Below are 26,028 nucleotides of genomic sequence, written 5' to 3'. Positions count from 1 at the left end.
CAGCTTCTCGGTTGTAGTCTATTTAACAACAAAATGCACCGTTTTGCTTTAAAAAAAAAGTCCCTGACACTTTCCAAAAATGCACCGGCTGAAAAAATCGTAAATGTGAACATGTCCCATAGAAAACGCTTATCTCTAAAGTCTAAAAACTCCCAACAAGCAAAATCCTATTAATTTCAATGGCCCCCTGTTCAGATATGAGCGTTTTGTCGCATGAAGCTCAAAAAAGTACATGAGCTTCTTTTTTGGCAGATTACCAGCGTTTTTGTTAGATGTCAATGCCTGCTTCCAAACGCCTGAAAAAAGCCTGAAAAAACACCTGAAAAAGCCCCCCCAAAAAAATGCCTGAAAACGATAAGCTCAGGTGTGAATGGAGCCAAAGTGCCTTGTCTTTCTGCTGCTCAGTTCCTATGTTATAAGCATGATAACTTCTGACAAGCTCTCCGAAACATGAGATAAAAGCAGCTGGAAATTTGTGTTGGGGAAGGGACTTTGAGACAGATAAGCAGAGAGCTAATCTATTCACAGCACAGCTCTGCAAGTTTCTTCATTCCTCTGCCTATGTGGAAGGGGGGTGTGCCCTTCCTCCAATCAGCTCTCACACAGTGTATGCCTAGACTCCCCCACCCACTGCTGAATGAGGAAACAAAATTTGTAACAACGATGTGCACTTAAAGAATATAGAAAGCTCAAGACAGCAGATATACATGTAAAACTTGTAGGGAGATTTGTCTCCTCTGTGTATCATCTGGGGCTGTTCACTTCACTGGGTATATGTGAGGGTTTACACCCACTTTAAATGGACTGTAGTGCGTTTCTGCAAAAAGCAATAAAAAACACATACTGTAGGTGCGAACCGAGCCTTAGGAAAGAAACCTTAGCCACCAGGGATGCATATGGGCAGCATGTGGGCATTGAGGTCCTCTCCCTGCTGCTGCACATTTCTGTTACATTGTCAGCATCCAGGGCAGTAGATTATTTTTTTCCCTGGGGGGGGTTCAGCCTTGAGTACCCAGAGAACAATAATTAGCACGCCTGACACACTGTGACAAATTGTGGTGTGTATATATATATATATATATATATATACAGTATATACTGCGCTCCCAGCAGGCACATCTGTTAGTGAAGCAAATAGTACACATGGCTTCAATGTCAGCCTGGCCATGCTTGGCAGCCTCATGGATGAGACAGGTGGTCTTCCCAATGGCAGTGCGGCACCCACAGCTGAGGTTACACTAGCCTAGCTGCTGTGAAAATGACTGATGCTCTTGGAAGGGGAGGGGGGGGGGGTTGGACCCCCCTGACCCCCCCCCCTTATCTACGCCCCTGTCAGCATCAGGTACAAAAAATTACTTTTTGTAACAATGTTGTCAACTTTCAATGTTTGCCGTAATTTTTCGAAAACTTTTAGTAGACTTTTTTTTGTATTAGAGTTGGTTTTATTCATTCAGGCGTTGATTGCTACATCAGTTCTGACATGGCGATCACATTGCTTTTGTCCACATGGTGAAATTTGAGACAAATTTTTATTAAAAAAAAAACTGTTGAAGGTGAAGTCAGTAAATTTGCTGTAGTTCTGTCAAGTTTCTGATGGTTTTACTTTATCAGCTTCTGTGAACTGTTTTCATTTTGCTTGCACATAGGTCACATTATACTCACCCTTATTGTATGTACTTGTATCACTCACATTTATTGTATTCTCCCTTTCCAGCCCGCATTCTGGGAATATCTCAGTTGTGAAGAAAACAGTGGACAAGTTGCTGAAGGGCTATGACATCCGCTTGCGGCCAGACTTTGGAGGTCAGTAACTTTTTGGACTTTGTTTTTCCCAAAAGATAGTTGGTATCAGTTGAGAATTTGATGAAATACTGATGGGTAATCACTGATGGGTGATCAAAGCACCATGTCCCTTGTTTAGTATATGACCAGCCTTACTCGGTTCGAATCTCGGCTGGTTAAGCAGAAACCGGCCGAGATTCCAACTGTTAATGGGCAGGCTGAATGTACCAACTTGGGTACAACCAGCCCACCAGATTCTCTTGTGATTATCGCTAGCGGCTGCTATAGCCGCTAGCAAAAATCACTGTCTTCTCCTGGCATGGACAGCTTCCTTTAACTGCCCCCGAGAATTGCTTGGCAGTAAGGATTCCCCTTTCACCACTGTATGCGTTGATGGGGGAATCGTGCAAATTTGGTTCCTGCAACCAAGAAATTTGCACCATGTATAGCCGGCCTAACTCACAAATAGTTGTATAAATGAGCCTTTATAGGTGCCAAAAGCAACACTAAATAGATAAAAACATACTGGCTCAATAAATAACAAAGGTAAAGTCATATACGTATAAATGCTTGCAAAAGGTGGCCAGTATTCCATGGTTCACGTACACCTCAGAATCACACCCTATATCTATATCTTATACTGTTTACCTTAGTATGTATTGAATAATGCAGGACATAACAGTACTGTTGCATAAAGTTTTTTGAATAGAAAAAAAAAAAAAGGTTGCACTGGCCTAGTGCATTATCCAACAGATTTATTAAAAGGTTAATGAATAAAACCATGAAGATGTCTACTCACAAACATAAGCCAAAAACACGCTCATCAGGCCACATGAGTGGCAACCTCTCATCAGTTGCTTGAACCACCGAACCTGGGGATGGGGGGTCCTGGATGAGACCCCTCAGGCTGATGCGTTTTGAAAGACTGGCCTTCCTCATTAGAGCCTAGCTCGAAATGGCTTAAAGAGGAGTTCCGGCCTATTTTGCAACTTTAGTGATTCCTGGAGTGCTTGCTATGCTGATCAACAATTGGGCATTTTAAATTTTTTTCGGGGGTCCCTTACCTTATTTTCAGGGCATTTTTGATTGTACTTCCTCCTTCTCCCCCCTCGGTGGCCACGGCCACCGACATCATTTCCGCCTTTGCATTGCATCCTGGGAGCTGTTTTTCGTCACTCCCAGGAGGCTGGAATCAGGAAGAACTCCCAGAACACTCCCTGGAATCAGGAAGAAGGACACAGCAGATTACACTGCGGCTTCGGATGCCCACATCCAAGATGGCCGCGCCCAGACAGTGTTTTTAAAAGTAAGATTTTGACTAAAATCCAATACTGTACGCCTTGTAAGTATGAGAATAGCGGTTCTGTAAAGGTGGATGGATTCGTATTATAAGGGTATTTTTTAGGTAAAAAAGGTATTTGAGGCTGGAACTCCGCTTTAATTCACAATACTTATATCCTACAGACACACCCACAATGTCAGAGCCATGGCCCCTCCCATGGGATGGAATGAGAAAGGGCTGAGGTGAAGTGAACCAATGCACCAAACACACGAAAAACACAAAACCCCCCCCCCCAAAAAACATAAAAAAAAACAAAAAAACACACAAGACAGATCTACAATTGCCCTGGTGAAGGCCAAATACATGTGCTACAATATGATACAGGATCCCCAACAATCAAGCTTATCTCATCTGTACTGCACAGCAACGCCAATGATAAGAAAGAACATAAGATAGCAAAGAGCTTGGGGCTCCAGCGATACCAGCTGTATTGCAGACATAATACCACTGTATGTGCATTTACCACAGAGGTTCAAGTTGCTAAATAGGGACGGGTAATGAATAGCACTTGTTGACTGTGGGATCCAAGTATGGAAGTCCCTGAGGTGATCGCTGAATTGCACAGCATAAAGCAAAGCGTGGTTCTGCTGTGTGGAACGCACGCCAATGAAAAAAACCCGGAAATGGGGCCGGAAATGCATTCCAGCGAGCACTTCCTGCGGCCTTACATGTCATTTTCCTTCCACGGGTCGCCACCATCTTTGGAGAAATATGGAGAAGGCGCCTCTAATGCAATATAGACCAATTATTTGAGCATAGAAGGATTAAAACAACTTACAAGAAGTTGAAATCAAAACAGCATGTCTTAGAAGCCGGAGGAGCCGATGCTCAGTAATCCAGTGTTCGGGATACTGCATCATGTCACAGCGTGGTAGGGCTTCCGGTAACCACGCTGGAACGCACGCAGCTGATTGTCAAAAGCGGGTGGGCGGTAACATGTTTTGGAGCATGTGTAGCTCCTTCATCAGACCTCAAACTTAGAGGCGCCTTGTTCTTCTCCATATTTCTACAGAGCCACTTCTACTCTCAGGTGCTGCCGGAGTGCATGCAGATCTACATAGCCCATTGGATCCAGGGCTCTACCCCATGGAAGCACCCACATATAAACTCTTCCGCCACCATCTTTGTGGAGATCAATTGTAGAGGTCAAAGCTCCGCATACTCTGGAAAACAAAGAGTGAAGCTGCAGATTCCACATGGGTTCAGTGGAGGCGCAGGGAAACACAAATTAGCCCATATGCACCCAAGGGTTAGTGGAGGCAACCTGCATCATTTAGAGTGCGATCAGTACTTTTTCAATGTGAACTAGGGCTACATGGCTCTCACCTCGTGTTCACAGCGGTGCTGGCATAAAAGGACCACTTGAGAGGTGGGAGCCATGTAGCCCTGGTTCATATTGAAAAAGTGGCTAACTCGCTCATCCATGTCTTTATGGACCTTGCTTTGTGCACTGGTCCAGATCATTTGGTGCAGGGGGGATTATGGTGTGGGGTTGTTTTTCAGGGGTTGGGCTTGGCCCCCTTAGTTCCAGTGAAGGGAACTCTTAAGGCGTCAGCATACCAAGACATTTTGGACAATTTCATGCTCCCAACTTTGTGGGAAAAGTTTGGGGATGACCCCTTCCTGTTCCAACATGACTGCGCACCAGTGCTCAAAGTGAGGTCCATAAAGAAATGGATGACCTAACCTCAACCCGATAGAAAACCTCCAGGATGAATAAGAGTGTAGACTGCGAGCCAGGCTTTCTCGTCGAACATCAGTTCCTGACCTCACAAATGCACTTCTGGAAGAATGGTCAAACATTTCCATAGAGACACTCCTAGACCTTGTGTACAGCCTTCCCAGAAGAGTTAAAGCTGTTATAGCTGCAAAGGGTGGGCCAACTCAATATTGAACCCTAAGACTTGGATGCCATTAAAGTACATGTGCATGTAAAGGCAGGTGTCCCAATACTTTTGATAATTATATGCCGTTTCCATTGTGAATGGTACCCTAATTCCGAACCGTACCGTACCACTTTTTTGGTACCCTTTCGTTGGGGTACCAAGCACATTAGTACCTTACCAACAGGGTGGAGCTACACTCTGCAGAACTTTGATTGGTTGACAGAGAATCCTCTATCACAGCTTTCTTGTTACACCACGCCTATCATGAAAGGGTACTATTGGCAGTGGAAACGCAATGTGTACCATTCCGAACCGTACCGTACTGAACCGAACCGTACCGTAACACTCAGTGGAAATGAGGCATTAGTGTATATTTGTATGATAATTTAAATAATAATTTAAATGCCCTAATAGTCAAATTCAGCAGCTACAGTATTTGTAGCTGCTGACTTAAAATTTTTTGGTGGGGGGGCTAGAGCTCTGCTTTAAGGTGATAAAAGTGGCCTCCTGCACAATTCTTGTTCGACCATCTCTGAAGGTTGAGACAGGAAATGCTAGGGCGATGGAAGGGTGCTACATTATTACGCAGTGGCTGATGTGAATTAGCCCTTAAAGTTACCGAATGGTCCACTTTAATTATGGAACCAGTTGCCCGGTGTACTGGTTTTGTGGAGCTGCCTCAACTGACCCTAAAATAATAGATTTGTTTGTTTTTTTGCCCTGTAGTGCTGTAACCGAGACTAAAAGAGACTGCCAGAAACACACAGAAAGCAATAAAAGCAATGCAGTAAAGTAATAATAGTAATTATTACTTTACTGAGCATAATTATAGGAGGTGCATAGGAGATGCCGAGGCTGAGACTGTCCCCAGACTCACAACATTATAAGATATACGTATAAATTCTGATTCTCATTATTTGCCAGCTGTGTGCTTACAATATAATCTGTTCATAGAAAGCAAATGTTCCTTTCATTCACATCCCCTTTACAGTTCTGTTTTCCGCTGATTGAATTTCTATAGTAATCTAATCCTAGAGTCCCAATCCTAGGGCCCATTTAGATACATCAATTGTGCTCTAGTGCAGTGGTCTCAAGCCCGTGGCCCTTTGCTTGTTTTTATCCAGCCCTTGGGGCACTGTTCCTGCCACTGATAGGGGGCATCATTCCTCCCACTGACACCAGTGATGGGGTATTATTCCTTCCATTGACACCAACAATGGGCCATTATTCCTTACACTGACACTAACAATGGGGCATTATTCATTCCACTGACTTCAATGATGGGGCACTATTCTTCCACTGGCACTAACAATGGGGCAATATTCATTCCACTGACATCAATGATGGGGCACCATTCCTCCCACTGACACTAACAATGGGGCATTATTTCTCCCACTAACACTAATGGGGCACTATTCCTCCCACTGACATCAATGATGGGGCATTATTTCTCCCACTGACACCAGTGATGGGGTATTATTCCTCCCACTGACACTAACAATGGGGCATTATTTCTCCCACTAACACTAACAATGAGGCATTATTCATTCCACTGACTTCAATGATGGGGCACTATTCTTCCACTGGCACTAACAATGGGGAAATATTCATTCCACTGACATCAATGATGGGGCACTATTCCTCCCACTGACACTAACAATGGGGCATTATTCATTCCACTGGCATCAATGATGGGGCATTATTCCTCCCACTGACGCTAACAATGAGGTCATTTTACTAACTTCAATGATGGGGCACTATTCCTCCCACAGACACTAACAATGGGGCATTATTCATTTCACTCACTTTAATAAAGGGGCACTATTCCTCCCACTTACACCAGTGATGGGTTATTATTCCTTCCACTGACACCAATGATGGAGCATTACTCCTCCTACTGACACCAACCATGGGGCACAATTCCTTCCACTGACACCACTGATGTGGTACTATTTCTTCCACTGACACCAACGATGGGACACTATTCCTTTCACTGATTCCAACAATTGGGTACTATTTCTTCCTCGGACACAAACAATAGGGCACTATTTCTTTCACTGACACCAATGATGGGGAACTATTCCTCCCACTGACACCAGCAATGGGGCACTACTCTCACTAATGCTGGGCCATTTTTTACCCCCACTGGGCACAGTCCATCCCCCCCTTAGGTCGGAAGGTCAGTAAACTGGCCCCTTTATTTAGAAAGTTTGAAGACCTCCCTCTGCTATAATGCATTGCAATGCCATCCAAGTTCACTGGCACCCCAGCACAACTAAAATGCATTTATTTGTGTTTTAGCACACCCTAATGCACGACCACCCACTGCCACTCTTTCTTGTCCACTGCGTCAAAAAAAAAATGGTGCATTCTTCCTCCTCATTGGCTCAGAGACAGCAACAGGAGCCATTGGCTCCCACTACTGTCAATTACAGCTAGTGAGGAAGGAGCGGTGGCAAGGCTGAGCCAGGCTCTCTGTGTCTTATGGACACAAATAGCCAACTCGTTAGCGAGAACGCATGAGTGCCCCCAAAGCAAGTGGCTTGCTATGATGGGGACTTAGCATGGGGAGGGTCCAAGGAGGATAGGGGCTGCTTTGTATAAAACATTACATAGAGCAGGTAAGTATAACATGTTTGCTATTAAAAAAAAAAAAAAAACTGAGCCTTAAATATCACCTTACAGTGAGCAGTCCATAGATCTCTATTTTTTTTTTGATCAGCCAGTGGGCTAAATGAAAAAAAATGAATGGATTCCTCCATGTACATAATCGAGGTGGATTGAGGAATCCTCCTTACTGGGACATTGGGTTCTGACAGCATGACTTTCCACTGGCAGAATACACTCTTGAGCTGCTGCTGCAGCCAATTGCCTGCAGCCACTGATCGAGAAACGTTTTCCAACATTGCTGTTTGAAAGAAGTCAATGCCTTACCTTCACTTCCATATGAGTTTGTTGGACCTTCCATTCCAAAATCATGGTCCTTAATACGTAGTTGTTTTTATGTTTTTGATTTTTTAATACGTAGTTGGCTTGCCCTTTACAGACTCCACTCATCTGAGAGGGTTTTCCAGATGTTTTCTGTAGGAATTAGAGCCCATTCAGCCAAAAAAGCTTGATGTTGGACCAAAAGACCTGGCTCACAATTAGTGTTGCAATTCAGCCAAAAGGTTTTAAGTAGGGTTGAGGTCAGGGGTATGGTAGGGTGCAGTCCATTCTAATTCCTTCAAACCAAACTCATCAGCTAGATTTGTGGGGCTCGGAACATAAAAGGGCCTTCTGCCACATTGTTACCACAAGGTTCGACAATTGTCTTAAATGTCTTTGTAGGCAGTAGCAATAACAGTACCATTCACTGGAAACATCTGAACTCAATCATTTGGAGGTATGCGCAGGTAAAGATTAAGCTTCTCTGTGAAGGTTCTCATTTATCCAGGTCATGTTATATATGAAGGTAGTTAGTCAAGGAAGATATCTTCCAAAAACTAGTTGAGCTGAATGTGCCTAACTACTCTCAAATAGGCAGATGTGATGGTTAACAAACCTTTGGCCATAGGTGGACGTCTTCATGTCTTGTGCCCTGCAGAAAAAAAAATATATATATATGAGAGTATATACATACATACATACATAAAGGGTCTAGAATTTTTTATCATAGGTTTATTTTAATCAACAGAGACAGAATATCAACCAAAAAGAGTAAAACGCATAAAACAAATGCTATAAATTAGGTTGCAGTTCAGTGAGTAAACTAAGTATTCGATCCCCAAGCAAAACATGGCTTAGTACTTGATGGAGAAACCCTTGTTGACAAGCACAGAGGTAAGATGTTTCTTGTAGTTGGTGACCAGGTTTGCACACATCTCAGGAGATACTGTGGTCCACTCTTCTTTACAGATCTCTAAAACCTTAAGTTTTCTTGGCTGTCTCTTGGGAACTCGAAGTTTTAAAATAAAATTTCTATAGGATTAAGATCTGGAGACTGACTAGGCCACTCCACGACTTTAATGTGCTTCTTCTTCAGCCACTCCTTTGTTGTCTTGGCGGTATGTTTTGGGTCATTGTCATGCACTGGGTCATTGTCATGCATTGGGGCATTGTCAAGACCCATCCATGACCCATCTACAGTGTTCTGGCTGAGGGAAGAAGGTTCTCATCCAAGATTTTACAATACATGGCCCCGTCTATTGGCCCCTCAATGCAGCAAAGTCAGCCTGTACCTTTTGCAGAGAATCAGCCCAAAAGAATCAGGTTTCCACCTCCGTGCTTGACTATAGTAATGGTGTTCTTAGGGTCATAGTAAGCATTTTTCTTCCTGCAAACACTGTGAGTCAAGTTAATGCCAAAGAGCTCAATTTTGGACTCATCTGACCACAGCACTCCCAATCCTCCTCTGAATCATTTAGATGTTCACTGGCATGATTGTACATGTGCCTTTTTGAGGAGGGGGACTTAAAGCGGAGTTCCACCCAAAAGTGAAACTTCCGTTTTAGGTAGTAATAACCCCCTGACATGCCACATTTGGCATGTCATTTTTTTTGGGGGGGGAGCGGGTACCTAGTTTTGACAGGTATCTGCTCCCAGTTCCGCTCGGAGCGCCGCGGCGCCCTGAACGGAAGTTCTCCTCTCCCCCTCCCTCCAATCTTCTGGGACATGTCAGAGGTCCCAGAAGATTGCCGGCCAATCAAGATGCGCAGCGCAACTCGCGCATGCGCAGTGCGTACCCGGCTGTGAAGCCGCAAACTGTCACAGCCGGGTGCCCACAACAGTGATGCCGGCGCCCCCGAGACCAGAGGGAAGTGGATCGAGGCTTCGGGCGGCCGCATCACTGGACCGTGGGACAGGTGAGTGAAAAGGCTGGAACTCCGCTTTAACATTTGTATCATGTGCTTTTTCTGGATTTCTGGTTGATATTCTGTCTCTATCATTTAAAATACACCTATGATTTAAATTATAGACCCCTCATTTCTTTGCATTTCTTTCCAATCTGTAGGGCATCAAATAATTATTTTTCCCACTATATATATATATATATATATATATATATATATATATATATAATCATTTTGTTGGCTTGACTATTGTTGAGAAAACTGTAGCCCCTGGCCCGTTGCATTTTTGTATCACTGTGTACAAAGAAGTGCAGCATAAAATATTGAAAAAATGCAAAAAATATCATAAACAATAAAATTCATGAACACAGTTGATCACACAAGTCCATAAATGTCCAAGGAGAAAAAAGAAATAAAAGGAAACTGTATTCTCTGGCACCAGTCACTGTTCTCAATACTGATCACTGTCTCTGGCACTCGTCAATGTCTCTCCTCAGCACTGATCACTGTTCCTAGAAATTGTTTTCACCTGATCTACAAACACATCACTTCATTCATTTCTATCATATGTCTCCTATAGATGATTGGAAATATGATTTTTTTTTTCAGGAATGGTAGAAAGGAAACCCAATCATAGTAACTAATGTTTAAAGCGATTGTAAAGGAAGACTTTTTTTTTTTAAATAACAAACATCATCTATACATACACACTCTGTGCAGTGGAATTGCACAGAGCAGCCTCGAACCTCCTCTTCTCGGGTACCCCACTGAAGCTCCAGGCCCCTCCTCCCTGTCCAGTGCCCCCATAGGAAGCTGCTGCTGAGTCCGCTCTCTCGTTACTGGTTAATGGCCCCAGCAAAACCAGTGAGACACGGAAGTGAAGGGAGAGAAGAGCTCAGGGGGCTCAGGTAAGTACAGTTTAGGAGATATTTGCACTGCATGCAGCCGCTGACGCGAGCGGCACATGCGCTCTGAAGGTCTGGCGGACCTTCAGAGTTTCTTGCCTGGAAGTTTCCGGAAAGTTAATCCCCCCGCGCGCATGCATGGGAGTGTCGTCATCGCGCCTTCGGCCACTCACAGTGCCGGAGCCACTGAACCCGGAAGAGACGCAGAGGGATCATGTTCGCTCCCACAGCGGTGTCCGGGGGTCCGTGTTGGGGCTTTGTTCTAAGGTAAGTATTTCATAATGAGCTAGTATGCGATGCATACTAGCTCATTATGCCTTTGTCTTGCAGGGGTTTTTTTTTTTTTTTTGAGTATACTTCCGCTTTAAGGTAAAAAATGTTTGGGCTTTAGAAACCCTTTAATTACGAGGGCAGATAGATGATGGTGGGACTAGATGTGGTAGAAACAGAGAGATAAAAATCCACTTTTTAGAGTGCCACAAAGCTTTTAGACAGAGTGAAGAGGGATTACAACCCTCTGTGAGGTTTGATTGCTGTCTGTTCACCTATTAAGGAGATTCTCTCTCTCTGTTTGTCCTGTTTTATCTCCAAAATTGAAAGAAAGTACCATAGTTGACCTAGAGGGTGCACTGTGCATGTGTAGTGGCAGCTGGGCGGTGGGTGGATTCAAACCAAAGACCCCAGTGCTGCCAGGCTCAAATGGTTTTCTGATTAGAGAGAGAAAGCAAGATGGCGTCAGTTGCACGGCACCGTTTTACAGCGATATAATTGGTGAGAGGTTGTGTTTTAATCTTGGTGGATGTAGGGTCACCATATAGTCAGTGCTTGGGTTTCCACCCAACCAAGGGAAGTATGGTGCAGTTGACACTGTTCTTTGAGGCAAGACAGAAGAATTCCACATTTTATTTGATTTTTAAAAATGTAGTTCATTTTCCTGGAAACCGTTAGCATACCATGATACTGCCATCTGAATTCTGATGTTGAAAATTACTGATGTTCATGCTGTTAAGAAGTGAAAAGTTGACTGCATTTGTGTATGTAAAGACTTCAGCCCAGAGCACCTGTCTTCAGACAATGGGAGTACCTAATTAGAGGAAGGGTGTTGACATTGGTCTCGGAGAATTTGACATTGCAAGAGTCATGCCTCGTACACACGCATCGATAGTTGGCCGTGAATTTTCGGCCAGCGTCCGATCGGCCGATTTTCGGCTTGTTAGTATGATGCTTTCGACAACTGACTCCGACTTTTCGGCCTAATAAAATCTGTTGTGCATGCTATAAAATTTTTGTTGGCCGTCAACACAACGGCCCATTTTCCGTCAGTCAGTACAGATTTCGGCAGACAAAAATCTGATGAGCAAGACTGGGCATGCTCAGAGAAGAAAAAACACACGGAAAGTAAACCAGCACATGACATCACTTCTGAAGTAGATTTTTGTTGGCCGAGAAAATTTGTGTGCAGTCTAGAGCACATTTCAACCAACACAACAACACTGGACAAAAGTCGAACGATCGGTCGGCCGATAATCGTTGCGTGTGTACAAGGCATCAGTCAAGACCAGCTGGAAAGCAGCAAGGGCCTCGGAACCTGGGGTTGAGTTGACCATATCTGATAGCCATTGCATTGGAAATTAGAAGTTCCCACCCCAGGAAGCCTAGAGAGAGATGATGGATCTGGTGTCGCCACACAAGGCACAAGTGGAGCAGTGATAAGTCCGTGGTCTACAGTGGTCCTGTCCATGACAAAGAAAAGATAGTAGAGTTGGGCAAACTGACTATAGAGTGGCCCTGGGGTTTGAGAGACCCATCCAGGAATCTGCTATGAGAGGTATTTGCAAAAGAGGCTTCTCGAATAAAAATCTCACTCTGCAGTAGTATGATTACTATGTAGAGAACAACCCAATTATGGGCATTCTTATGGGGGAGTTACAACCAGAACTGAGCCCCCCGCAGGGCCATCTTACCGAATGGGCATGCTGGGCAGTTGCCCGGGGTCCCCACTTGCCCAGGGGGCCCCATCTGCCCAGCCCAAACCAAGCATTAGTCCCAATTCCCATGTGCATCCCGCCACCAAACTTAGCAGGTGGAAAGCACCTGTCAGCCCTGAGCTGCTGTCAGGCCACTTGGGTCGTGGAGGGGGAGCCCACAACTTCAGGAATGCCTGTCCGCCTCTACAGGAACAGTCACACAGGACAGTCAAGTCTGATTCCCATCTGTGTGTGTTCACCAAACCCAGCGCAGAACTTGGAAGCTGTCATTAGCCTTGCACTGCTGTACCAATAAATATCGCCTTATCAATAATTTGCATTTTTATTCTCATGGGTAATTATGTAGGCAGGGCCCCAGTGCACTGCATTGCTGGGGGCCTATAATGCTCTTAAGATGGCACTGCCCCCCCCCCCCCCCCCACAGTGTACACAGAGCCCCCAAAACCACCATTCTGATGGTAAAAATAACGTGCATGCTATTAAGAGGGAATATGTTCCAGTGAAAAGTTGACCACAGCTGTATATGGACTGTAGTCCAGAGCAGCTGTCTTAAGATAACGTGAGTACTTTAGTAGAAGAGTCTAGAAATTGGTCCCAGAAAAATTAGGAGTTCAGAGTCGGTCAAGACCACATGGGATGCAGCACAGGCCTGGGAACCTGAGGTTGAGTTGTCCACACATGGTGGCCATTGCATTGAAATATAGAAGTTCCTACCCCAAAGGCCCAGAGAGAGATGAGGGATCTGTTATTTCCATGGGAAAGGCACTAGTGAAGCAGTAATAATCCATGGTCTACTGTGGTCCTGTTCATGACAAAGGAAAGCATGAACAGTTGCAAACACTGACTAGAGAGTGTCCCTGCAGTTTGGGTGACCAAACCAGGAAGCTGCTATGAGAAGTATTTGCAAAGAGGCTTCTGGAATAAAAATCCCACTCTGCGGTATTATGATTGCTATTTAAAGAAGTCTTTCCCTCTGCTGCATAGTCATCCCCTCCACACAGAGACAATAGAAGCGTTCCATAAATATGTTATTAGCTTAAAAAGCTTATGTGAGCAGGTCCTGTTAATGTTTTTTGTTTTATCTAGTTCATTTCAGCTTTTATATTTTCTGTTTAAATCATATTCGGTTGCACGCTTTTGTGTTTTAACCACTTAAGCCCCGGAAGATTTTACCCCCTTCCTGACCAGGGGGTATTTTGCGATTCGGCACTGCGTGACTTTAACAGACAATTGCGCGGTCGTGCGACACTGTACCTAAATGAAATTGACGTCCTTTTTTTCCCACAAACAGAGCTTTCTTTTGGTCGTATTTGATCACCTGTGCGATTTTTTGATCATGCGCTATAAACAAAAAAAATAGCGTCAATTTTGCAAAAATAACAATATTTTTCACATTTTTTTCAATGAAATCCCCCCCCAAAAAAATGTCAAAATCAAAATGTTTTAACATTTTCAGCCAATTTGTTTTATGCTACATATGTTTGGTAAAAAAAATCGCAAAAAGCGTATTTTGATTGGTTTGCGCAAAAGTTATTGCGTTTACTAACTAAGGGAAAGATTTTTGTCATTTTTGTTGTTTTTTTTTTAACGCGTAATGGCGGCGATCTGCGATTTTTTTTGCGGTACTGCGACATTGGGGCGGACAGATCGGACCCTTGACTGACATTTTTGACACTTTTGGGGTTACCAGTGACATTTCTACAGTAATCAGTGCTATACATATGCACTGTTACTATAAAATTACACTGGCAGTGAAGGGGTTAACTTTATTTGAGAGGGAGGGGCTGTGTGTGTCCCTAGGGGCGTGATTCTAACTGTGATTGGCTGTGGTTTGAGCTGTAGGAACAATGATCAACGGTCCTACATAGTAGAACCGTATGATCATTGTTTCTACATAGGGGAGAATGACAGGCGGCTTGTTTACACTAGCCGCCTGACTTTCTCCCTCTGCAGCAACGATCGCAGAGTGACCGGCGGACATCGGTCCGCCGGTCACACGCACGGGGGGGGGGGGGTCTGTGACCACGAGGGAGCATATCTACTTGCGGCGGTTGGCAAGCGGTAAGGCATATGTGTAGAAAAAAAAGGGATCTCCATGTATAAAGACCTATCTATATGGCCAGACATTTTAGACTTCCAACCCTTTTGGTGAAGGCCCTTTTCTGTTCCAGAATGACTGTGCCCCTGTGTACAAACTCAGCTCCACAAAAACATGGTTTGAGCTGTTTGGTGTGGAGGGACTCGAGTGACCCTTACAAATCCCTGACCTTGACCCTACTGAACATATTTGGGATGAATAGGAATGCCAATTGTGAGTCAATTCTTCTCATTCAACAGCAGTAGCTTGTGGGCACGGGCCACTCGCTCTGGGCACCTTTTGCGTAGAGTGTGCTTGTCAATGTCCAAAACCAGACGGGGAGCGAGGACATGTGAGAATCAAATGTTGTGGCCTTCTTCATCAGTCCAGCATACACCTGTCACCTCACTCCCAGTAACAGAAAGGGTCCCGCAATGCATGTAGCAGGGACCTCCTTCTTGCAATTAACTCTTTCTCTCCCATACCATGCGGCCATGCTATAGGTCTCTGTAACGCGGGTTCAGTCCCAGTTGCTTTGGGAAACCAACTGCTGGGGAGGGAGATAGATCCCGACCCCCTAGCAACCTGGGGACCTGTCACCCATACCAGGTACCATGCTTCACGACTGGCTGCAATGTACCTTGCACTAGGTCTTGGTTACCATGACAACTCCATTACTCCTGTTTATCTTGACTGAGTAGACCTTTTAGTAGTGGCTTTGCTTTATACCCCACATGTTCTTTACTGACTCTTGTTCTTTCATATACCAGGAACTTCCATGCACCTCTTTAAATTACTTCAGACAAGGCTTAGAACGGTTGACACAACTTTACTTGAACATTCTGCAACTCAGTCCAGCATGAACACATCAATGCAACATTCTCTAACTGCACAGGCATACCTCGGCAAAGTGACAGTCCATTAACCACTTGCCGACTGCTCACAGTATATTGACTGCGGCAGTCAGCCCCTCACAGGCAGAGCGACGTAGTACTACGTCGCTAGCCTGTGAGGGCTCTGGGGAGCGAGCGCGCGTTGCCGGAGGCGCGCTCACGGACCCCCCCCCGCGCATGTGAACCCGATGTCCGCCGGTCACTCGGCGATCGTCGGTGGAGAGGGAGAAAGGCAGGCGGCTGATGTAAACAAGCCGCCTGTCATTCTCCCCGGTGTAGAAACAGTGATTATACGGTTCTACTATGTAGGACTGTTGATCACTGTTCCTACACCTCAAGCCACAGCCAATCACAGTTAGAATCACGCCCCTAGGGACACACACAGCCCCTCCCTCTCAAAAAAGTGAACCCCTTCACTGCCAGTGTAATTTTACAGTAACAGTGCATATGTATAGCACTGATTACTGTAGAAATGTCACTGGTAACCCCAAAAGTGTCAAAAATGTCAGTCAAGGGTCCGATCTATCCGCCGCAATGTCGCAGTACCGCAAAAAAAATCGCAGATCGCCGCCATTACGCATTAAAAAAAAAACAATAACAAAAATGACAAAAATCTTTCCCTTTGTTAGTAAACGCGATAACTTTTGCGCAAACCAATCAAAATACGCTTTTTGCGATTTTTTTTACCAAACATATGTAGCATAAAACAAATTGGCCGAAAATGTTAAAAAATTTTGATTTTTACATTTTTTGGAGGGGAATTTCATATAAAAAATGTGAAAAATATTGTTATTTTTTCAAAATTGTCGCACTTTTTTTGTTTATAGCGCATAATCAAAAAATCGCACAGGTGATCAAATACCCCCAAAAGAAAGCTCTGTTTGTGGGAAAAAAAGGACGTAAATTTTGTTTGGGTACGGCGTCGCACGACCGCGCAATTGTCAGTTAAAGTCATGCAGTGCCGAATCGCAAAATAGGCCCTGGTCGGAATGGGGGTAAAATCTTCCGGGGCTTAAGTGGTTAATGTCATTTCAATATTTTTTTTAAATATTTTTAAATCTTCAGCTTTCATTAAAATGCAAGTGCATCCTGTTTCCACTGATCATCCTCGAGATGTTTCTACAACTTTATTGGAGTCAACCAGTGGTGTTTACGGCTAGGCGGTTCTCCAGGCACCTGGTGCTCTCCCCTTTCAGTGCTCCACGACAATCATGGCATCTTCCTGAGCGGGCCGAAGCTCTGGAACCCGGCCTTGCCCTTTATAACACAGAGCGGATAGGCTGGGTCCAAAAAGCCCAAGTATAGAAGTGCAGAACATTAACCCTTTCCCTAGCCTGGGACAACCAACTGCCTGACTAATATGCTGTAGGCAACCGACCTACAAGCTGACATCACAAATGCCTGGTAGAAAAGTCCATGACACTTCAGGGATTTTATTCCACATTTCTATTGATATACTGTAGTAGTAGGAGTATCAAGAAAAGCAAAATGCGCTTCGAGGGAACCACTCCCCTTTTTTTGGGGCTGAAGTTCTTGATAAGATTAAACGGTGAGACTAAATTAAGATGCCTGAAATAAGGTCTGATCAGAGCTGTTGGATCACTTATCTTGCAAACTCTTTATGCAATCTCACCGCTAGTCCAATCGTATCCATGGCTTCAGCCCTGAGGAAAGGTGAGGCGGTTCCTTTAGAACACATTGGCTTTTCTTGTTACTCTATATTATTGGTCTCCAAACTGTGCCTGTGGTATATCATTGGTCTCCAAACTGTGGCCTGCGGGATGGATGCTGGACTGTATCTGGCCAGCGGGGCATTGTTACTCCCACTGACATCAATGATGGGGCACTATTCCTCCCACTGACACCAATGATGGGGCACTATTCCTCCCACTGACATCAATGATGGGGCACTATTCCTCCCACTGACATCAATGATGGGGCATTATTCCTCCCACTGACATCAATGATGGGGCATTATTCCTCCCGCTGACATCAATGATGGGGCATTATTCCTCCCACTGAAACTAATGATGGGGCCCTATTCCTCCCACTGACACCAATGTTGGGGCACTATTCCTCCCATTAACACAAGCGATGGGGCACTATTCCTCCCACTGACACCAATGATGGGGCACTATTCCTCCCACTGACACCAATGATGGGGCACTATTCCTCCCACTGACACCAATGATGGGGCACTATTCCTTCCACTGACACCAATGACGGGCACTATTCCTCTCATTGACACCAATGTTGGGACAAAATTCTTCCCACTGACACTAAGGATGGGGCACTATTCCTCCCCCTTACACCAATGATCGGGCACCATTTCTACCACTGACATCAATGATGGGGCACTATTCCTCCCACTGAAATCAATTTCTCCCACTGACACCAATAAAAGGGCACTATTCCACCCACGAACACTAATGATGGGGCCCTATTCCTCCCACTGACACCAATGATGGGGCACTATTCCTCCCACTGACACTAATGATTGGGCCCTATTCCTCCCACTGTCACCAATGCTAATGCACTATTCCTACCACGGACACTAATGATGGGACACTATTCCTCCCACTGACACCAATGATGGGGCACTATTCCTCCCACTGACACCAATGTTGATGCACTATTCCTCCCACTGGCACCAGCAATGGGGCACTATTTTTCATCATCCATGGGATGCACATCATTGATAAGATGCTATTCTTTCTACTGATATAATGTTCTACTCCCACTGGCCACTGTCGCCAACCCCCCCCCCCCCCCAAAAAAAAAAAAAATAAAAAGTCTAAGGAGAAGTAAACTGGCCCTTTGTTTAAAAACTTTGGAGAACCCTCCTCTATATTAATAAAAATATGGACTAATATTCCTGAAGTGTCATGTCCTTTTCTACCAGGCGCTCCTCAAGACTCACCCCAATGATTTCAAAATGGGATGTCCAACACGTTCATATAGGTGTGATGGTAAGGTGTCCACAAATGTTATAGTTTTATATTGTAGTTTTAATACTTAAATGTTGTAGGGGAAAGAAAGTGTCAGCTTCCTCGTTAACTAGAACTTTGTATACATATGTATAATTTCTACTTTACCTGGCTTGACTATGAAACCATAGTAGCTAGTAAAAGAGGAACAAGTAGTAAAAATAATATTAATGGAGACAGAGGCTTATTCACGACTATCTGAAGCAATAATGAATATTTTTATCTATGACTTTTGGCCAAGAATTATTATCAAAGTTGCCTTCCATTAGTGAGTCAAGTGGATAAAAAGTGAGAAAAACCAGCACAGACGATTAGAAAGGGCCTCCTCTTCTAGTCTTAATTACATGGCTTTTAGAGCTTGATTGTTGCATCTTAGCAACCAGACAGTAATGATAAGCTTGAAGGTTTTTTTTTTTTTATAGGTGTCCCGTCATTTCCAAAATTCATTAAAACAACAAAAGGTTGTCAAAATTCTTTTCTGCACTTAGGTTATTGTTCACACTGGTTTATCAGACTTGTTAGCTACAACCTTTCTAGTGTTTTGTTTGTCTTTCAGGTGTGACGTTTGCTTCATTACAGTGCTCTACAAATGTAAGAATGTGATTCTAAACTTTAAAGTTGAAACCCGGGCACACAGACTTTTATCGAAATATCTTCCTCAATAGCCCCAACAGATATACACTCTTGTCAAAAGTATTGGGACGCCTACCTTTACACGCACATGAACTTTAATGGCATCCCAGTCTTAGTCCGTAGGGTTCAATATTGAGTTGGCCCACCCTTTGCAGATATAACAGCTTCAACTCTTCTGGGAAGGCCGTCCACAAGGTTTAGGAGTGTGTCTATGGGAATGTTTCACCATTCTTCTAGAAGCGCATTTGTGAGGTCAGGCACTTATGTTGGATGAGAAGGTCTGGCTCACAGTCTCTGCTCGAATTCACCCCAAAGGTGTTCTATTGGGTTGAGGTCAGGACTCCAGGCCAGTCAAGTTCCTCCACCCCAAACTTGCTCGTCCATGTCTTTATGGACCTTGCGTGGTGCGCTGGTGAGCAGTCATGTTGGAAGAGAAGGGACCATCCCCAAACTGTTCCCACAAAGTTGGGAGCATGAAACTGTCCAAAACGTGAAATTTTTAAAAAGGGTATTTTAAATAAAATTTGTTCCTATTTAGTTCCTTTTTTATCCTAATTTTCCCCTAAATTACTCCTTTCTCCCCTTCTCCCCATAGGTATTAGTTTACTATAGATTTTTTTTTTTTTTTTTACTTTTATTTTTTTAAGCATTCATTTTAAAACTTTTTTTTTTATCTTGTTCAGCATCAATTTTCATATGATCTCAGTTAAATTAACCAGAAATCTTTATCTCCTATGTATTCCCTTCTATTTTCCCCTGATCAACCCTACTTAACTTTTTCACCTTTCGGTTTTATTTCCTGTTGATGCATTTTTTTTTTTTTAATTATTTCTGTTTTTTTTTTTTTTTTTTTTAATTATTACTATTTAAACCTTTATTTTGTTATTGCTTTTATTAGCTTTGATCTTCAAATGACTTCAGTTAAAGCAAACTGAACGTTTCAAAAAAAGTAATAAAATGTGTTCCTATTTAATCCCTTATTAATCCTCATTTTCCCCTAATTAGCCCTCATTTAACTCCTTCTTCCCCTTCTCCCCTTAGGTATTATATTCCCTGCTGATTTTTTAATTTAAGTTTTTTTACCCATTAATATTTAAACTTTTTTATTATTCATTTTGTTAATTAATTTCTATAGTGTTGCATTAAAAAAAGTGCAACATTTACAAAAAAATCTGGTCAGTAACGTAAGCACAACAAATTTTCCAAATGTTACTGTCGTAAGCTGAACCGGGTTCACCTAATAAAGCATAATCAAGGTGTTCTGGGAAGGAACCTATTGCTGACTTGCAAATAGCCTGAGGAGACACTCAGCACTGCGCTGTCCACAGAGCTGCCATTGCCCTGGTTGATTGTGCTTCTAAAGCCTCGTACACACGCGTCGAAAATCGGCAGGGAATTTTCGTCCGGTGACCGATCTGCCGATTTTCGGCTTGTTAGTATGATGCTTCCGACAACCGACTCCGAATTTTCGACCAAAAAAAAATCTGGTGTGCAGGCTATACAATTTTTGTCCGCCGTCAAAACACGTCCGATTTTCGTGCAGTCAGTACAGATTTCGACAGGGAAAAATCTAATGAGCAAGACTGGGCATGCTCAGAGACGAAAGAACACAAAGAAAGCAAACCAACACATGACATCACTTCTAAAGTAGAATTTTGTTGGGCGAGAAAATTCGTGTGCAGTCTAGGCACATTCCAACCAACAAAACACAACTCTGGACAAAAGACGGACGATCGGTCGGCCGATAATCGTTGTGTGTGTACTAGGCTTAAGGCCCTGTTCACACCTGAGCGTTTTTCAGCTCGTAATACGCTCATCTCTGAAGTCTCAAAATGCCCAAAAAGCAAAATCCCATTAATTTCAATGGCCCCTGTTCACATATGAAGCTCAAAAAAGCACATAAGCTTCTTTTTTTTGGCAGATTTACAAGCATTTTTGTTAGATGTCAATGCCTGCCTCCAAATACCTGCAAAAAATGCCTAAAAAAAGCCTGAAAGCGCCTAAAAACGGAACGCTCAAGTGTGAATGGAGCCTATGTCTTAACCACTTAAGCCCCGGAAGATTTTACCCCCATTCCGACCAGGGGGTATTTTGCGATTCGGCACTGCGTGACTTTAACGGACAATTGCGCGGTCGTGCGACGCTGTACCTAAACAAATTTGGCGTCCTTTTTTTCCCACAAACAGAGCTTTCTTTTGGTGGTATTTGATCACCTGTGCGATTTGTTGATCACACGCTATAAACAAAAAAAGCGTAAATTTTGCAAAAATAGCAATATTTTTCACATTTTTTTATATGAAATTCCCCCCCCCAAAAAAAATGTAAAAATCAAAATATTTTAACATTTTCGGCCAATTTGTTTTATGCTACCTATGTTTGGTAAAAAAAAATCGCAAAAAGCGTATTTTGATTGGTTTGCGCAAAAGTTATCGCGTTTACTAACAAAGGGAAAGATTTTTGTCATTTTTGTTGTTTTTTTTTTTAACGCGTAATGGCGGCGATCTGCGATTTTTTTTGCGGTACTGCGACATTGGGGCGGACAGATCGGACCCTTGACTGACATTTTTGACACTTTTGGGGTTACCAGTGACATTTCTACAGTAATCAGTGCTATACATATGCACTGTTACTGTAAAAATACACTAGTAGTGAAGGGGTTAACTTTATTTGGGAGGGAGGGGCTGTGTGTGTCCCTAGGGGCGTGCTTTCTACTGTGATTGGCTGTGGCTTGAGCTGTAAGGACACTGATCAACGGATCTACATAGTAGATCCGTGTGATCAGTGTTTTTACACCGAGGAGAATGACAGGTGGCTTGTTTACACAAGCCGCCTGACTTTCTCCCTCTCCCTCGCCGATCGCCGAGTGACCAGCGGACATCGGGTCCGCCGGTCACACGCGCGGGGGGTCCGTGACCACGCGGGAGCGGAAGCGCGCCTCCGGGGGCGCGCGCTCGCTCCCTAGACCCTCACAAGCTAGTGACGTAGCCCTACGTCACTTTGCCTGTGAGGGGCTGACTGCCGACGTAGATCGGCGTTAGGCAGTCGGCAAGTGGTTAAGGAACAGGAAGGTCTTGTGAAGAGTAGTCCCTTTTAATTGTCTTTACAATCTAGAAGGCGACTAGTCGTGTTGATGCTGACTGACCCTGCCTAAACCATGTGGGACCAAGCACATATTTCAGCTTTCCTGGATGAAAAGATAGCTGCCAAGCAGGTCATCAGAGTTAGACCACCATTCAAGGGATGTGTTTTTCCCACTTCAGCAAAGAAACATGGTACCTTGACTTCCTGGTTAAAGTGGAAGGAGAAAGACACCTTTTGGATAAAAGCGCTCTGGGGGGTTTTAGGACTATTCTGTCTGGGTAGAACGTTATGTGAGGCTCCTCGAGTACAAAGCCTGCAGCTCTGACACAGAAATCAGGGTTAGATTGCAGAGTGTAGCCAACTCTGTAGGCTAAAAATGAGGCCTTGATAGAGCGGAGGACCATAAGCAAGCCCCACTTAGGGAACCGTGGTTTCCGTGCAGGTCTTTAACTCCATTCCAACCTTTAAGAATTGCATCACTAAAAGTTTAAGAGCTCCTTAAACCCATGTAAGTGCGGACAAGACTGAACTTTGAGCTTTAACCACTTAAGCCCCGGAAGATTTTCCTGACCAGGGCCTATTTTGCGATTCGGCACTGCGTGACTTTAACAGACAATTGCGCGGTCGTGCGACGCCGTACCTAAACGAATTTGACGTCCTTTTTTTCCCACAAACAGAGCTTTCTTTTGGTGGTATTTGATCACCTGTGCGATTTTTACTTTTTGCGCTATAAACAAAAAAATAGCGACAATTTTGCAAAAATAACAATATTTTTCACATTTTTTTATATGAAATTCCCCAAAAAAAATGTAAAAATCAAATTTTTTTAACATTTTAGGCCAATTTGTTTTATGCTACATATGTTTGGTAAAAAAAAAAATCGCAAAAAGCGGTTTGCGCAAAAGTTATTGCGTTTACTAAGGGAAAGATTTTTGTCATTTTTGTTTTTAACGCGTAATGGCGGCAATCTGCGATTTTTTTTTGCGGTACTGCGACATTGCGGCGGACAGATCGGACCCTTGACTGACATTTTTGACACTTTTGGGGGTATCAGTGACATTACTACAGTAATCAGTGCTATACATATGCACTGTTACTGTAAAAATGACACTGGCAGTGAAGGGGTTAACTTTGAGAGGGAGGGGTTATGTGTGTCCCTAGGGGCGTGATTCTAACTGTGATTGGCTGTGGCTTGAGGTGTATGAACAGTGATCAACGGTCCTACATAGCAGAACCGTATGATCACTATTCATACACAGGGGAGAATGACAGGCGGCTTGTTTACATTAGCCGCCTGGCTTTCTCCTGCTCTAAAGGACGATCGCGAGTTACCGGCGGACATCGGGTCCACGGGTCACACGCGTGGAGGGGGTCCGTGACCGCGCCTCCGGCGGCGCGCGCTCGCTCCCTAGACCCTCACAGGCTAGCGACGTAGCCCTACGTCGCATTGCCTGTGAGGGGCTGACTGCCGACGTAAATCGTCGTGCGGCGGTTGGCAAGCGGTTAAAACATATTTGAACCTAGGCCCCTGTCCAGCCCCAGTTTTAAGAACTGTGGAGCCTTAGCTGGTTTTGGTGATAAAGAACTCCAGGCTTTTGCTCTGTGGGATCTGCAAATTTTACCCATATTATCTGGTAGGTCTTCTTCATGGAGACTTCTCTGTCTTGACACAAAGTAGCCACTACCTGCACTGAGCATCCTTGACTTGGTAGCCTCCACCTCTCAACTTCAATCAATGCCATCAAATGTAGTCTCTTGGGGTTGGATATCAAAACTGGCCATGAGACAGCAGATCTGTCGTCACTGGGAGAGGCAGTGGTGACTGAAGCCAAAATGGTATAATTGCAATTATCGATACTGGAAGTTCCACTTGCAGCCTAAGAATTCTACCCTTCCACTGCTGTATAGGCACAGTACAACTCTTGTTCCTCTTATAAAAGGAGTGAATGCCAGAAGGGCTTTAACCACTTTACCACCGGAGGATTTTCCTGCTTAACGTCCAGGCCACTTTTTGCAACTTGGCACTGCGCGACTTTAACTGACAATTGCGCAGTCATGCAACGCTGTACCCAAACAAAATTTACGTCCTTTTTTTCCCACTAACAGAGCTTCCTTTTGGTGGCATTTGATCACCTCTGCGCTTTTCATTTTTTTTGCGATATTAATAAAAAAAGAGCAAAAATTTTGTGAAAAAAGTGACATTTTCTACTTTAACAGTTAAAAAATATCCAATATATTCAATTTTTATCATATATTTAGGCCAAAATGTATTTAGCTACATGTCTTTGACAAAAAAATCCTCAATGAGTGTATTTTTATCCACTTTAAGACCGGAAGATTTTACCCCATTCCTGACCAGGCTATATTTTGTGATTCGGCACTGCGTTACTTTAACGGACAATTGCGCAGTCGTGCGACGCTGTACCCAAATTAAATTTATGTCCTTTTTTTCCCCACAAATAGAGATTTCTTTTGGTGGTATTTGATCACCTGTGCGATTTTTAATTTTTGAAAAAAAGAGCGACAATTTTGAAAAAAAAAAAAAAAAATATTTTTTACATTCTGCTATATAACATTCCCCAAAAAAAATTTAAAAATCAAAATGTTTTAACATTTTAAGCCAATTTGTTTTCTGCTACATATTTTTGGTAACAAAAAAAATCACAATAAGCGTATGTTGATTGGTTTGCGCAAAAGTTATCGCGTTTACTAACTACGGGAAAGATTTGTCATTTTTATTGTTTATTTTTTTTTACTAGTAATGGCGGCGATCTGCGATTTTGTTTGCGGGACTGTGATATTGCGGCGGACAGATCGGACCCCTAAATGACATTTTTGACACTTTTGGGGGGGACCAGTGACATTACTACAGTAATCAGTGCTATAAATATGCACTGTTACTGTAATAATGACACTGGTAGGGAAGGGGTTAACTTTATTGGTGATCAAGGGGTTAAATGTATGTCTCATGCTTACTGACGTGTGTGGGGGGAGGGGATTGTGTGACACAGACACAGATCGCAGGTTCAGCTATGCTGAATCTTGTAATCTGTCCCTGGCTGTCACATAGGAGATCCGCCCACTTTGTTTAAACAAGCGGGCGGATTTCCTCACTCGATCCCCGACGATCGAGGAAGAGCGGCGGTGATCACCGCCTCTCCTCCCCTGGCCCGACTCCCGCTGTGACTGAATACAGCGGGAGCGAGCCTCCGGCGACACATGCGCGCCGCCAAGAGGGGGCGGGATCCAGCAACGTAGATGATAACGAGCCACTTTGACGCAGTAGCAGCTCAGTGAGCGGTCGGCAAGTGGTTAAAAGGCTACTCTTAGTTTGAGAGCATTCAATACTATTCCTCGTAAGCTGACCATCCCATGACCTTGAGCAGCCTGCTCTTTGAAATGCGTCCCCTGACTTTTCTGGCTGGGGTCTGACATGATAATGTTCCATTCGAAAACAACAATTGGCCAATTAAGAGGAACCAAGGATACTCAGGCACTGTTCTGCTGCAAGAGACTTCGCTTCCAAAGCACCTTTGACTTTCTCCATCAGAATGCTGTGAGCCAGGTCTGTCTTCGATTTATAGTTAACCAGTTGTGGGGGCGGAGCCACAACCCATGGTAT

General features: G+C 43.9%; 1 protein-coding gene across 1 annotated transcript in view; it reads left to right on the top strand.

The window, feature by feature from the left end:
* LOC309559554 (gamma-aminobutyric acid receptor subunit beta-4-like) overlaps positions 1-26,028 on the top strand; it is a 218,524-nt gene that overhangs the window by 43,518 nt on the left and 148,978 nt on the right. The window contains exon 2 of the mRNA XM_082262856.1: positions 1,715-1,803. Coding sequence (XP_082118982.1) covers positions 1,715-1,803 — 89 coding nt within the window. The remainder of the gene's footprint in view (positions 1-1,714; positions 1,804-26,028) is intronic.

Source organism: Pelophylax lessonae (genome assembly GCF_965119305.1).
Source record: "Pelophylax lessonae genome assembly, chromosome: 7".
NCBI lineage: Eukaryota > Metazoa > Chordata > Amphibia > Anura > Ranidae > Pelophylax > Pelophylax lessonae.
The sequence above is the reverse complement of the archived record's forward strand: the minus strand, read 5'-3'. Positions and strand labels throughout refer to the sequence as shown.